Source organism: Cuculus canorus, chromosome 3 (genome assembly GCF_017976375.1).
Source record: "Cuculus canorus isolate bCucCan1 chromosome 3, bCucCan1.pri, whole genome shotgun sequence".
In the NCBI taxonomy this organism is placed as follows: domain Eukaryota; kingdom Metazoa; phylum Chordata; class Aves; order Cuculiformes; family Cuculidae; genus Cuculus; species Cuculus canorus.
Genome location: NC_071403.1, coordinates 116,049,576 through 116,065,507, shown reverse-complemented (window position 1 = coordinate 116,065,507; position 15,932 = coordinate 116,049,576). Strand labels below are relative to the sequence as shown.

At 44.7% G+C, this 15,932-nt stretch overlaps 1 protein-coding gene across 7 annotated transcripts in view; it reads left to right on the top strand.

Moving 5' to 3' along the window:
- The first annotated feature begins 8,943 nt into the window (after positions 1–8,943).
- LOC128851831 (uncharacterized) overlaps positions 8,944–15,932 on the top strand; it is a 30,794-nt gene continuing 23,805 nt past the window's right edge. For all 7 annotated transcript variants that reach the window (XM_054063627.1, XM_054063625.1, XM_054063624.1 and 4 more), the window contains exon 1: positions 8,944–9,245. In XM_054063627.1, coding sequence (XP_053919602.1) covers positions 8,988–9,245 — 258 coding nt within the window. In that variant the 5' untranslated portion in view covers positions 8,944–8,987. The remainder of the gene's footprint in view (positions 9,246–15,932) is intronic.

Genomic DNA, 15,932 nt, shown 5'->3' with positions numbered 1-15,932 from the left:
GCTTAAGGACACCCTCCTACAGAGGTTCAGAAAGCTACAAAATACTCCTTTCTGAAAACCACCTGCCAAACACAGCCCTCCCTTCCAAAAAGTGGTATTGTTTGGGAAGAAATGTGCACGAACAAGTAACCCTATGCATGTCAGCCTCCAATAGCGCCATTGCAACAAAATGTGTGTGTGTGGCACGGCCGGCAGGTGGATGCAACAACAGAATGGTGGGATGGCTTTGAATGCTAAATTATGTCATGATATAAGAACGATAACGCTAAAAATTAAATGTTGCCAGTCTAAGTTACAATGTAGTTGCCATGGCAATTATAAAGTGGGAAAACTTTGCCATCATTGCTTGCTTTGTCACATGCTTTATGGTGAAATTGTGGCCCCCTGGGTTACAGAAGGAAACAAAATATGTTTGTTTCATCCCAAAAGGCTGTGTTTTTGGGGCAAGGTGAGCCGAGGAGCAGCAACCCCAACAAATCTTGCAGGTTGATCTGACTGTGGCTGGATCCTCAGGGCACAACTCAGGGACGTGAGCCTGGAATCTAGACAAAACAGGAGTCTGAAAAACCTCAGGGCTTAGTCTTTAATGGACATTTCTCCTGCAGAGCCAGATTCAAAAGCTTCTTCGTGATGACTCCAGGCCTTCAAGCTGGCTGCTAACAGGACAGAGCCTTCGATAAAACAAACCTTTCTGCTAAAACTTGCATCCCAGGCAACTACTGACCGTGGAGGAGACTCAGCCCTTTGCTATGATGTCTCCTTTGAAGAAACCAGGATCACGCGTTTTCTCTTACACAAAGAGCAGTGACCTCCACGGGCATACGGGCGTCACTCGCAGGACATTTAGGGACTGAGCACTCATTTCTGTGGGTTGAAAAGACCACAGCAGTCAGCAATGTCTGAATTTTTGGGGCTAGTCTCAACAGTAATGCCCAAGAAGGATGACCTCCTTCGGGTACAAGGATACCTGGGATTAAAGGAAGACAATCAAAGCAATAAGTCATCTACAACCAGGTTACATCTTGGGACCCCGTAAGTCTCAGGGCTGACTCCTCATGCTGAGATGATTTGCCTCTGCTTTTCTGGCCATCCCTCTGCAGCACTAGTTCCAAGATGTGGGTACTTGGCTATGGCCTTTTACGGGTGAACTCTCAATTTCTCTGCCTCCAGTGTGAAAACACTGGATGCAAACCATGTCTGAGTAAACAGTTGCATCTATACTGTGGGCAGAAAAGACATGTACTTACAGAGCACCATGGAAATACAGGCTCTGTAAACTACTTTTCTCTCAGAAGGTACGTGAGGAATATAAGAAATTAAATGCATTTATAATAATTCTTCATTACAGAAAGTGGTGCTGCAAAGAGTGCAGAAGCAAATTTTGATCCACCGACCACACCTGAAATAGAGATACGCTAGGATAGACCATTGAAAGCAATGCGGATGCATCAGGGTTTTCTCTTGCTAATGTCATCTTGAACAAGGCTACCAGCCTATGCAACCACCATAAATCTCTTCATATCTTCATAAAGGTCTATATTTAAGTGCTCCAGATTCCCTGTTAATCACGAAAACATTAAACAACTTCTTCCCAGTGCTGTAATGAGATTAGCCTTAGCTGACAAGACAGATTAACTGCTGTAGAAACATTATTTCACCTTTGCAGAAGAAAGAACCAAGCACAAGGCACTTACCTGCTGGCAACCAACAAGTCCTGCTAGTTTGTAGATGCCATTTACTCTAGAAATCCAATAAATATTTTTAATAGAAACTAGTGAACTGGCTATGAAGCAGGAAAGACAGGAGCAGGCAGCTCCACTGGATCCCTTAATGCGTTGGTGTGGAAAGCAGAGCTAAAATGATCCCACAATATATATGCTAGGTACAAGTGAATAGGTTCAAAAGGCTGAATATTACCTCTCCATGTGACGATGCAGAAAAAGGATGTCAAGGGCGTGTGCAAACTATGATTCTCCAAAAATAGCATGAGACCTGATAGACATGCCTCTTGGTGAGAACTATAAAGAGATTTAATATCTGTTATATATTAGAAGTGAGTTTAAGAGGCAACGTGCTTGTGACAGTGAAGCACCTTCTCAGGAAAAATACAGCATCTGTGAAGATACCTCTTTCAGAGGCAGTCACAGAAATCACTGGTGGGACACTGAAACTACATAACATTAAGTTAACAACAAGATCTATGGGTTTTCACATGGAGAATGCCTAAACATGAGAAGAACCCCCAAGGATGTGGTACGTTTTCCAGAGCTTTTTGTCTCCAGGTGGAAAATCCTTTTCACATACAGAGCCTATCTGAGGGAACTTTGTGGCCTTTGATACCTAGATCACACAAGAGTATGATATTGTCTGAACACTGTAGCGTAAACCGCACATTTATCAGTGGATGGGTGTTTATACGTTTTTGATGCTAAAGCCTCCTTAAGGGTGATGACAGTTTCCCTGCAGTGTGTCAACTGCATCTCTGAACGCTGGGTTTGATAGCAATAAATGGTGTGTCATGACTAATTTCGTCTGTGTTCACTGTGTAGTTTGTCAGTTTGGAATAAAGCAAGGACAGACACTTGATTTTAGGAGAGTGCCTTGTAGTGTAGTCATCATTATCTTGAAAAAAATGCATGTGTACTGCTGATCGCTGATGAAGGGATCCAGGAAGGTTCTACAGCAAGAACTTGAACTGCCTGTGAAGAGAAATAGAAAATTACCAGCTGGTTTCCCAGCCAGCTGGATCAGAGGGACAGGCTGATCTGCACCGAGAACAAATATATATGTAAAGAACATAATAACAGTCCTGTCTTCTACTGCTAGACAAATCCATTCTTTTATTGTGTAAAATATTTATAATGGTGTGTTGTAGGTTGCATTCAGCTTTTTTTTGTAGAGAGGAAGTAAATAAATTCTCCTGTGAGATTCCCAGATCTCCACGGCTGATGGGACGTGCGGAACACCTACCAGAGCTGCTGCATATTCATGCAGCTCTGCACAGGCTTTCATCCAGGGGAAGAGTGGGTGCTAAGGGTGCGAGAGTGACCTGGGGCACTTAACAGCTTTTTCTTTTTTCTCAATTGTTTGACAGGGTTGCAAACCTCTTCGCCTTCAGAAAATACAGCTACGCATAAGCTTATGTCTTCCTCTGCTTTGCTACCAAAGCCTTTGATTTTATCTTTAAACCAGCAGTGTTTATTGCTCTCAAGACGACTCTGTTTGGCTAAATGAGTTCCTTTGTCCCATACTGTTGCTTACAAATCTGCTAGTGAAACAATTTTACTATTCAGTAACTTCATTTTTGCCTCCAACTTTTTCGCTGCACCCTTTGAACTGACATTGTTGCATTAATGCCTGCTATGACTTTGTCTGCCATGCATGTCATTCCTATAGCCTATTAAAAGCAGTTGCAGCCGTGCTGACCGCTGGCTTCCTCCTTTCTTTTGAAGCAGTTTTCTTTGACTGGTCTTAATTAACACATAAGCTGGGAAAGTGCCTTCTTTCCTCCTTTCAAGATATTTTTGTTTCTTTGTTTTCATGTCTTTGGCTGAATAGATGTTTCCAGTATGTTCTTTATGAAAATGAAAGGGAAATTGAAACTTGCACAATTTTTTTCTGGGTGAAAGAAGGCGAGGCCATGGTTCGTCTTTGACTGCATTACCATTCCATGCTTATTTGACTCCATTTCTTCTTCCTATTCAGAAAAGCCAAGTAACATGATTAAAGTCCTCTTCCAACTCGGAGACTTTGACAGCAAACAAAGATGGATCACTTACCAACTGAATGAATCATGTACAGGAAACCAAGGCAAGTGTTAAACATATTTACTAGGGGAATCAGTTCGGAATGGTATGCCGAAGATCTGTTATTAATTAACACCAGCTCCACATACTGAAACAAGAGATTGAAAAGCTATTAGATAATTAGTAAAAAATCTATAAAGCTGCATTCCTCAAAGCAGCCACAGATGCTGAAAGGAAATGCCAGACTGCTAGGCCAGATATCAACTTGTCAAGGAATTAATCATCTTATTTAATGGCAAATACCTGGCCACGTGGGCAGCCGTACAAAGAGCTGAACAGTCTGACTAGATGGAACATTCCTGTCTCATTACTGGTTATTGACACACTTCTGCCAAGGCATACAGCTAGCATGTGCCTCCGTTTCCTTGCTGATAAGCTAAACAAGCTCTGTAGTTCATCATCTTCACGTGTCCACGTAAAGTCACTGGTGCAGCAGGGCTTCAGACAGGAGAAATGGTGGCAAAAGTTATGATTACATCTGCACATCAGCAGAAGAATCTCAGGAGTCAATGCAAACATCCCTTTGAGCCCATAAATAAGCAGCGGGTTGTGACATCATCTCAGCCTGTAAATTAGCTTCATTACAGCCGAGCAAGAGGGTCACAGCCGGGAGCAGGGCCCCGCGGCAGGAGCCGTTGCCTGGGGGACACGTCCTTGCTCTGTGTTTCATTACGCACGAATGCCTGAAATGGAGACCCACGCTTTGATCTCGGTCACGTCCAAACATCCTCGGCCCTGTGTCTGCGCTGTGCTTGCCAGAAACAAATCCCAGCCGAGGGCTCAGAAACCAGCTACCGAAAGGAGAGCTGCTCCATGTTGCTTAAACTGGTGCAAAACCCCATTGTTTTCCACGCAGTCACTTCAAATTCCCATAGTCTCAGAGAGTGAAGGGTGACACCTTGTAATTTTATGAGAAGGGTCTGTTCTGAACGCCGTGATAGGCAGCGCCTGCTTTAGTAGGGAAGAGACAGGTCATTCTCTCCTCCTCCTCAAGGTTTTCTGAGCAGCGGTTAGAAACAAAACTCACCTGCCAGTTCCAGATACAGCTTTCTGAACTGGCAGCGAGGCAGATTAAATAGTATTAAGCACTGCCAAGAGGTTTTCTCGCTACCCCTCATTTTTGCTGAGGCAGTTTAAAAGTTTCCTTTCTACCTCTCTGACTTGCGCGAAATCACTGATTTTTCTGTCACCTTTGCGGCTGTTGATTAAGCGCAAGGAAGGCTGCAGATAATTCAGTCATTGTAGGGCGCTTCTCTTATCTTCTGAGGGTGGGTCCTTACGTCTACTGCTAATACATCAGATCTTATAGTTTCTGTGAAAAGCTACTGTTTTGGGTGCTATGATACAAAAAGGCTATCAAGCTACTGGAGGGCATCCAGAGGAGGGCCGTGAAGTTGTTGAAGGGTTTAGAGGGGAAGCCGTATGAGGAGCAGCTGAAGTCACTTGGTCTGTTCAGCTCGGAGAAGACAAGACTGAGGGGTGACCTCATTGCACTTTCCTGCTTCCTCACAAGGGAAGGAGGAGAAGCAGACGCTGGTCTCTTCACTCTGGTGACCAATGGTAGGACCCAAGGGAATGGCAGGAAGATGTGCCAGAGGCAGGTTAAGTTGGATATTATGAAAAGATTCTTCACTCAGAGGGTGGTGGAGCACTGGAACATCTCCCCAGGGAAGTAGTCATGGCTATATTCCAGAAGCATTTGGACAACGCCCTCAGACACCTGGTGTGAATGTTGGGGTTGTCCTGTGCAAGGGCAGCGGTTGGACTCCATTATTCTTGTGGGTTCTTTCCAACTCAGGATGTTCTATGATTCTATTTTGTTCCCTAATTTTTTTTCAGAAAAATCTGGGGTTCTTTTACAATTCAATAGAAAATAGAGGCTTATGTTTTGATTTCAGCTAGAAACTCCACTTTGCTTTTAGCATGAAAACAGCTCAAATGAAGTTTTTTGCTTTTTTTGTTTTTTTTCTCTGATTATGATCTGGTTTTGTCAAAATCAAACCGTTTTCATGAAACATTTAAACATTAATAAGACTGGATGTTTTCCCCAGAAACACTCCCAAAGCCTACCTTCATCATTTCAGCTCCTCAAAAGACTGACTGCATGCAGAAGCAGACAGCTTCAAATACAGCCCATCAGGCGTTAGCGACAGCACTATGTTGTCATTGTACATTAACTACATTTTGATCTGCAACAAACAGATGTTTCCAGCTTGTGATTTTTGGACTTGTTTTCTGAGTCCGAATGGTGAACCATTCCCTATTAATTTATTAGTTTATGTCACACATAAATAGAAAAACATCTTCTCAGGCTTGCAATAAAATTTCAGGCTCTCCACGTACTGTGACATCATAACAATTTGTGCTATTTTCATAGATCAATGCTGTAAGTGATATGCTGTTAAATAAGCCTGTATTAATATCAGAAAAAGATCTAATATGGTGATTCTTATCTCTGAAAATAAAGGCCATTTCAGAACAGTCACAGTAATTGCCTTTCTTTTGTGGAGGAAAAAAAAAAGAAATAGAAATGAATAGTGCAAAGCAGTAATCCCATAGTCAATTAAGTAATATTGAGTCCTGAAATGTTTTTCAGCTTGTGTTTCCCTAGGAAAAGTAAACTAATTTAGATGAGTTGAAAGCAGTGATATTTATATATGGTCTGAGATATAGATTCTATGCTTTTAAACTGCTCAGATCTGGAGAAAGGCATCTTCATTTTATGAACAGAGAAATCAAGGCAGAGAAAAAAAGTCTAAGACAAGCATCAGATTAAAATGTCATAAAACTAATCACATAATTGATATCTTTTAACCCCAGGGGAAGCCCCACTGTCTTTGACATTTGCACACGACTACTCACCAGCTCAGGGCTTCAGATAAGTACAAGGTAGGCACATTCTCATAAGAAACCAGTATCGGGGCTAGGAAATTTCTGAGGTTTCAGACCACAAGACCACAAATGCTGAACTGTAGAAGACAGGCAAGATGAAACTGGCAGACAGAAGACAGCCAATTTGTGTGACCCACGTTTAAATGGAAGCTTCCCATCCCAACAACAGCATTCGAAGTGCCATCATATCCTCTGCAGCTCTCTTCTATGTATTAAGCATTTCTCCCTCCCTAAAACCCTCTTTTTCCCATAAAACCATTCAGCACACCACTTCATTGACAATCTCCCTGTGTTTTGTCTGGAAATTTCCAGAGTGCTATGACATCTTATTGTACTTTCAAAACCTAGTTGATGAACTGGAATTTAGGATGAATCGGAATGCCAGGATGAACTGGAATTAGAACCAGGACACAGGAATAATAACTCTTTCATCCCTGAAGAGCTGGTAATCCAATGAAAGGATGGATAATGAGCCTTCCCCATTGCTGTCTTCTGCACCGGTATGTGTTTGGGTTTGAGCTCCAGTGCTCATCCACACACGAGTGAGCAGTCCCACTGGTTGTAAAATAAAGCCAAGACAGATGAACCTTACCAACCCCTTCTCTGCACTGGGTTTACAATCAATACGACTTTTTATGCTCTTCTAGTCAAATAGACTTTACTTAGAATCATAGAACATAGAAACACTAATGTTGGAAAAGACTTCTAAGCTCATCCAGTCCAACCTTCAGCCCAACACCACTGTGCCTACTAAACCGTGTCACAAAGTGCCATGTCTATACTTTCTTTTAACACCTCTGTGGAAGGAATGCTTGACCCACTTTTCCAATGCTTGACCACTCTTTCACACTGCCTTCCTTGTAGCAATGCTCACTAGCCTTGTTGAGTCCCACAGAGTTTGCACAAGGCAGGGCCATGCTGAGACACACTTCTCAATTAGGGGCTTGTTCCTTCCCTTCATGGCTACTCACTCCTTATTTCTTACAGGTTGGCCCTCTGGATCAGCCAAGATAAAATACATCTTGTCACTTTAAAAGAAACTCTACCACTTTGCAAAAAAAGACTTCCCGAGAGCATCACCTGCACTTACTCATCAGGTGGGTGGAGAAATTTTCCATCCAGCAAAGCAGAGAGGTTTGTGGTTTGAAGCAGTGCGCTTAGCGTTCAGCTAGTGGTGATAAAGTGTTATTTCTCTGAGGATCAGCAGCACTAGATGAGAGCACATCTTGTGCTGCATTACACAGGCAATTCTTGTCATCACCACAGGGATGTTGCTGGATAATGACATATTTGTAACCATGCCTGGGAACAGATGGCACTTCCTAAAACCTCTTCTGTCTAGACGCGAGGAATTTGCACAAACGCATCACTTGAAAACTTCCTTACATATCCCGATCCTCAACCAAACAGCTGCTCTCAAATTAATACTGATCATAGAATCACAGAACGGTGTGCATCAGAAGGGACCTTAAAGATCTTCCAGTTCCAACCAGCTGTGAGGGAGCTGGGGTTGTTTAGCCAGGAGAAAAGGAGGCTGAGGGGATACCTTATCACCGTCTACAGATGCATGGAAAGAGGTTGTAGAGAGGAGGTTGTTGGCCTCTCCTCTGATGTGACGGGATGAGAGGAAGTGGTCTGAAGTGGCACCAGGGGAGGTTCAGACTGGACATCAGGAAAAATTTCTTCACCGTAAGGATTCTCAGACACTGGAACTGCTGCCCAGGGAGGTGGTGGAGTCCCCACGCCTGGAGGTGTTAAAAAGATGGGTAGATGAGGTGCTCAGAGGTACGGTTTAGTAGTGGACAGGTACGATTGGGCTTGATGATCTCAAAGTCCTCTTCCAATTCTAAAGTCTGGCTGAAACAAAGAAAACGCACCTCTGTTTGGAGTCTCTCTCTATCTCAAATGCAAAGTCAAGCAGAGAGCTGGAGCCAGCTCCAAATTAGCAAGAGTTTTGACTGTTGTGAAGTTCATAGGAGCGTTAAAATTAGTCCTTGGAAAGCAATAGAATACGCATAAGATTTCTGGGAGAATTTCTTATCCGCACGTGAGTGGGAAATGCATCCTGTCCCCAGCCCGTGTCTGGCTGCACACCATGGATGGAGATCCCTCCCTCGTGCCGCCCAGGCCTGATGAAGGATGCTCGCTTTCTAAAACTCCAAACCCGAGTCTTAGGGAGTTTATTCCCCGTGGTTTTCGCCACCATCACGTGCCCTGCCCGTGTCCCCCCGCCCGCCGGCTGCGGCACCGGCTCGGGGAGCGGCGCGGAGCATCCCTGGCGGCGGGGCGATGCTGGGGCCGGCGGGGCGGCTGGCTCCGGGGGCCGGGGACCTGCCGGGCCGGCTGCTGGCCCTGCTCTGGCCGGCACTGGTGCTGGGAGCAGCTGCGCTGCTCGTCCTGCTGCGGCGGGGCCGAGCGGGACCGGGTCCGCGGCGCCGCGCCCGGGGAGGGATGCAGGAGGAAGAGGAGGATGGAGATGGGGATGCTCCAGCGGGGACCGGCGCGCTGCCGGCGCCGCAGCGGGAGGAACAAAGGCTCACAGCGCAGGTAAGGGCGGCGGGGAGGGCGGCTGTCTTTCTGCTCGCCCCCCCCCCCCCCCCCCCCCCCCGGCACCGGGGTTTCCCTCGGAGGAGCATCCTTCCCGTTCTCCTCTCCAGAGTCTTTTCCTCGTGCCTGTCTTGCCCTCCGCGGCCCCGCCGGGCGCCCTGGGATGCAGCCCGGGATGCAGCCCCTGCTTTTAGCCCCGATGGGCTACAGTCGTCCCCATCCTATCGCATCCTCATTGCATCCTGCATGCCTTGGCAAGCTGGGATGCAGCCCTTGTTCCCAGCCCTGCTGAGCTACAGCCATCCTGTCCCATGCTACCACATCCCATCGCATCCTACATGCCTGGGAAACCTGGGATGCAGCTCTTGTTCCCAGCCCCAATGAGCTACAGCCATCCTATCCCATCCTATTGCATCCTACACATGTGAGACACCTGGGATGCAGCCTCTTGTTTCCAACCCCGATGTGCTACAGCCATCCTATCCCATGCTACCGCATCCCATCACATCCTATGTGACTGGGAAATCTGGGATGCAGCCCCTGTTCCCAGCCCCAATGAGCTACAGCCATCCTATCCCACCCTATTGCATCCCATTGCACCCTACATACATGGGAAACTGGGGATGCAGCCCCTGTTTCCAAACCTGATGGGCTACAGCCATCCTATCCCATGCTACTGCATCCCATTGCATCCTATGTGACAGAGCAACGTGGGATGTAGCCCTTGCTCCCAGCCCCATTGGGCTACAGCCATCTTATCCCATCCTATTGCATCCCATTGAATCCCGCATGCAGGGCAACCTGTCCTACCTAGATATGCCGCATCTCACACCTCTCCTTGGGTGTCAGGGGGTTCCACATTCCTCTCTGAGCCTCGCGGTGGCATCAACATTACAGTGGAAGGCAGCAGGTTGCTAGAGCACCTAGTCTGGGATTGCTGGTATTGGCCTTTCTTCTGCCGGTTTGTCTAACACCATAACTCCATATGGGCTTGATCCTGTTTGCAGGGATTTAAGAACACTCCAGTTAATGTCTGTCATACTAACAAGGAGAACCCATGTATAAGATCTCTGCTTCTGTGTGAATACAATGTGCTAATTATGTACATTTCCTCTGAATCAAAGCTTTGTTATTATTGCATTAAAAAGTGGTAGAAGTTGTGAGCTGATGACCGTGGCCACTTTGTCGAATAAATGTTGTGAGTTTGTTACGATGCACTGAGATGAAGTTTCCATATGACACTATTATTGTGTCACTCTGACTTGCTGTAAAGTGTCTGTAGCAGAAAATCTCAGCATAAATTACTGAAAACAGTTTCAATGAAGTTATTGCAAAATGGAAAGTAAAGCTTTCATGAGAACATACTGAACATCATTAAGTATGTACTTAAAATTTATACATTGAGCATTTCTGAACCTTTTCATCTGTTACTGCTGTCTCCTAGTTTTCATTTCTGAGACAGACAAACTCAATTTACATGGGGGTTAGGCTACAAAATAAGTGGCTTTATTCTTCATTAATGCAATTCCACAATTCTATAAGGCTTTCCATCACAACACTAGTTTTCAGAGTTTCATTGTTTTGTCATGGAAGTTTTAACTTTTACTTACATTATAATTATATTTTAACGAGCTGTTCCACTTTAGGGTATTTTCTCTTTCATCAGTGAGAGCAGAATCTCAACCCGACAGCACAGATGTCCCAGAATAAGAGAAGAACAACAGCAATCCACACAGAACTGCCCATGTCAAGGGATGAAGAGGGATTTCAGTAATAATTTTGTTATAGCTTTACAATCATCAATAGTGCATAACTTGGCTGCAGAACGAATTACAGTTTTGCAGAGCCGTTATCAGAGGCAGCGTGGGACAGCAAGGGGTGCATGCCCACCTTGTCCGAGGCAGGTTTGGTGCTGTAACACTGACAGGGTTATTAGTTCAAGCTGGAGATGCTGGTTCGAGTAGGTATTTTCTGGTCCGAGATGCTGTACCTCACAGGCCTGACTAACAGAAACCAAAGAAGAGAAGAAAGAGATAAACAGAAGGGATAAATTTGTTTACAGTCATCTGCAGTTTCCATCTTTAATCTCATCTTTTGCTGCACTGAGCCGATTTCTGCTCTTTAGGGGCTGGACTCTAGCAGTCGTATTTACACAGAGTAGCATCAATCCGCTACATCAGACCCACTGATTATTCTGTAAATGCAGAGGAGGCAAAACATGTCCTAAGGAGGTGGAGGATGAGAAGAGGATGATCAAGAAAAATAACTTAAAAGATCCTATAGAAAGATAACCTGGAGAAAACATCTTACGTGCTGAAATGAAAAAATCAGGCTTGTCCTCCCTGCCCTTTCTCTTATCTATTTGTTTCTTTTGTTTTCTTTTCCCTACTCCCCCCCCCCCCCCTTCTCCACTGCTCCTTGTCATTTCCCATCATGTTATCTCTGTCTTTAGAACATCATATCCTTGAGGCAAAAACTTTATCTCCTTACGTAAGTGTAAAACGCTGCATGCCGCTTTGGCACTTAGCTGATGCAAGAATGCCAGAACAGCAGAACACCTTTGATATGCCGCAATTCACATATGAAAATCTCTACCAAGGCAGCATTGGAGATATCATTAATAGCAAAGTCTTCCACTTGTAGACAAGGCCAATGGCATAAGATGGGATGTGCAGGTATTACAGCCCGGGAGCTCCTCTCTGCTGCTTGCTGAGGTACGAAGCCAAGAGACGAATCGCCTCCAGTGCTCAGGTGTGTTGATACATCCCAGCAGCCAAACATCTGCATATCCTGGAGTGGTGGATAAGTCAAGATCTTAATTAAAAGAAACTAGGCGTTTAATTATTTTTTTAAATTTTTTTATTTTTTTTTTCAGTTTGGGAATGTGTGTTTACCGGTGATTCCCAGCTGCTGCCCCATGGGTGGGCTGTGAGTCTGCCTTCCCATGGAATCTGCTCTTTCAGGGCTGCAGTTCCTCTGATGTAGGACTATCTCCCTTCCTCTGCATGCCCTTATCCCCCAGAGCAATAGGCAGTGCCTGCCCAGCGTGCCTTTGCTGGAGGGTGCAGCATTCCCTCAGCCGGGCTCATTTCCAGCCTGCAGCTCCCAGCAACAGCCCAACCCTCCCAGGAACCTCCATCTAAACCCTTACCAGGTCTAAGTCACTAAAATGCAATGGTTCACGACTATATTAGTCTCTCCAAATGCCAGTGCGGCTGCTGGGCAGCTTTCAGACCCTTCATTTTGCTACTTGTTAACTTTGTGTACAGTAGAGTAGAAGGATGGAGAGGTCACTAGTCTCAGAGCAAGCTGTGCACTGCAAGATCCAGTTTGAAATGCTTTCACAGCCGTTGTGAAGTAAGTCTGCTGAACAAACTTTGTTCAAATGGATGCATGGCTTCAACACAATGATACAAGCACATTTTGAGTGTGATCTCATAATGCATCACACATAACAAGGTACGTTCTGACTGTTGTCACATAAAACTCTCTAGAAATGATGCTGGAGGGTGTTGAGTCTTTTTCAGGATGGCCTTTTCCCTAATAAAGAATCTTTTAGGAAACTGCTAACAAGACTTGCTGGAAGTCAACCAATCTCATCAACAGTGCTGTTGAGTTTTGGGGTTTGTGTTAATACAATGTTTTTCCAAATCGGTCAGTTCAAAATCACAGCTTTTTGCACAAAAGCAGTGACACCATCTTCCCTAGGCAACTTATAAAAATATGTATTCATAAAATCACAGAATGGTTTGGGTCTAAAGGGACCTTAAAGATCATCCAGTTCCAGCCCCCCTTCCAAGGGCAGGGACACCTCCCAGTGGATCATGTTGCTCAAAGCCCCATCAAACCTGGTCTTGAACACCTCCAGGGATAGGGCAGCCACGACTTCCCTCGGCAAACTCGGCCAGGGCCTTCTCATGCTCACAGTGAAGAATTTCTTCCTAATATCTAATCTAAATCTGCTCTCTGTTAGCTTATAAACATTCCCCCTCATCCTGTCTCTGCAATTCTTGATAAAGAGCCACTTTCCAGCTTTCCTGTAGGTCTCCTTCAGATACTGGAAGGCTGCTCTAAGATCTCCCCAGAACCGTCTTTTCTCTAGGCTAAACAAGCAAAACTCTTTATTATCTAATATATCCCAAAAGAAAGGTTTTTGCTTTCCAGAAGTGTGTTTATAAACTGGAGATACTTTTTGCCTCTTACAGGGGTTCCTTAACAGCACCAGAACTAAAGATCAATCACCCCAACCCCAGAGGTATACCGACAGACTTTTTTTTCCTACATTTTCTGGTTATCCCATAATCTTCATGCCAGTACAAAACAAATATTTTCATACAGCTGTCTTGGATGAGAATTGATTTCATAAATATCCTGGAAGGTGTTGGCGTTTGATGATTGCGTCCTTAAAATGGAGCCGTGATCCCTTGTTGCAATGCTGCTCTAATTAATTAGAATAGCAAATCCCAGGGAACTGATTTCTTCATCCCTCCTTGCAACAGTGCTTTTATTTCACTCACAATGGGGAAACTCTTTTCCCAGATGTCTCATCAGACGGTAAGAGCAGCTGAGCTGAGGCAGGTACCTGTCAGCTCCCCTGTTTACCGCTGGCCTCTCGCGTATCCTGGGAAGGCTGACCAGTGGAGGATACGTAATGTAGGCAGCAGCATTTTCTCTGATTATTCTCTTGGAATTTCCTTCAGATATGAATGGCTACAACTGCACTTCTGCCTCCTTCTGCACGTCATCACCCTGTATTTGTTAGCTGTTAGTGCTCAAAGGGTTCCGATGGGCAGCTTATGTGTAGAGAAACAGGTTTTCTGTCCCAATGGCTCAGATCCTTTTCCTGAGGTTCTCGGAGCATCCACTTGATGGGAGCACCACCTCCTTCTTTCCTCTGCCAGGTGCCTTAAACAAAGCAAACAGTTTCAGATATTCCCAATGTGTATTTCCCATATAAGTCTGTCTGTTCATTGTGCGTGTTTCTCATGTCATTTTCCTTTCCAACAGACTCTTCTTCCCCACTGGGAATACATTGGTCTGAAGTGATTTTGTCAGGGAAACTTTTGTATTAATGCATGCCAATAATAGCTATTTATAATAAGGGTGATCAATATCTACAATATTGGTCACAAACCAGGATCCTGCTATTTTTCCCCGTTCCTCTGCAGGTACATGTGTGTAGTGTTGTGAGTGGGCACGGCCCAAAGAAGTGCCCTTCCATTCTTCTGCTGTGCATGCAGAGCCTGCTTCCTTTGCTAACAAGCACAGAATGTTTTCGTGGCTTCTCATTGTCACCTTAGCGGAAATTGCCATTGTGTTATCCTTTCTCCAGCTATTTGGACTGAAGGAGTAATTTTCTTTGAAGCTGTGCCTTCCTGTCTCCCTAGTGGACTCTTGCTCTGCCTAAACCCTGTCCTTTCTCCTCTGACAAATGCAAGCTTGTCCTTTCATGTTCACCTGGTTCCCATTGGTTTGGAAAATAAGTCTCCCAGGCTGAAGTCCATCATCATCGGCCCAGGACCATGTGGCAAAGTCAGACTGGCCAGGATGTCTGCTTTCATTTATGAAAATCTGATTCAGAATTAATGAAACTCAGTGTGCTGCTTTATTTCTCAACGCATTTGTCATGCAGATTGCTCATTGTCTGCTGATGAGCGATGCAAGCTGTTGGCTGGCAGCAGAGCTCTGCTCTGCTTACCCTGTGGCTGAGCCTGTTTCCATGCACAAGAGAGAAGAACCCACCTTCAGAGAGCAAACAGTAGACTGCAAGCGGTACTGCAAATATCCAACTCATAGTACATAGCATAGGGAGCAAAGATCAGATATTCCAGAGGATACTGAGAGAGGTGATTTACTGCTCAGTTTTCAGCTTGTTGAAAGTCTACTGAGAAACCTAAAGAGTGCAGTGATATGTTGTTCAGTAGTAACACCACATGTTTCCATGTTTCACAGAGGTTCTTTAATGCAATGGTAAAAAGTCCTTTTCTTCTCTCCCTCGCTCCCCCCTCTTCTTTTTAATTTAGTGCACACTGGTGTTGCTTTTGTTGTACCAGTGTAGGCTTTTGGCCCAAGTCCACCACATTTATCTTGTGGTGTAACATAAGGTGAAAAAAAAAAATCAGTTTTTGCACTGGAAATGAGCACTAGGAAACAATTTAATTGAAGTATTTCTTAAATCTGGAAATGGTTTTGTGTTCACAGACCCCCTGCCAGAACAGGGTAGTTTTGCTTCCTTTCATTTCCAGTGTCAAACCCACTTAATTTGAGTTTTCTGAAAGTGGTAGCGGAAAACAATTTTCTGAATCTTTATTCATGTTCTTAAGTGAATTCCCTGATTTCCAGTGTGTGAAGCATATAAACCCGTTGGGTTTCCTGCGCTGAGTTTATTTTGTCCTTGTATCCCTCTACTGGGGAAACCTTTGCATGCCTTCCTAAGGAAGGCAATTTTAAGCACATTCCCCAAGTGGGACAAAGGGCAGTTAGTGAACCTGAAGGTAATGTTCATGTAATTTTTAATTAATCCTTTAACCGGTTGTCGGCACTGAGATTGGAAAGCAGACTTCCTGATCTGTAGACACTTACAAAGGTGTTTGATTTTGCAAAAACGACTACTCTTACGACACTATTGAAATGCATAAAGGTAGGTGTCTACGGGTGCGGTTTTATGGCTTTGAATACATATAAATG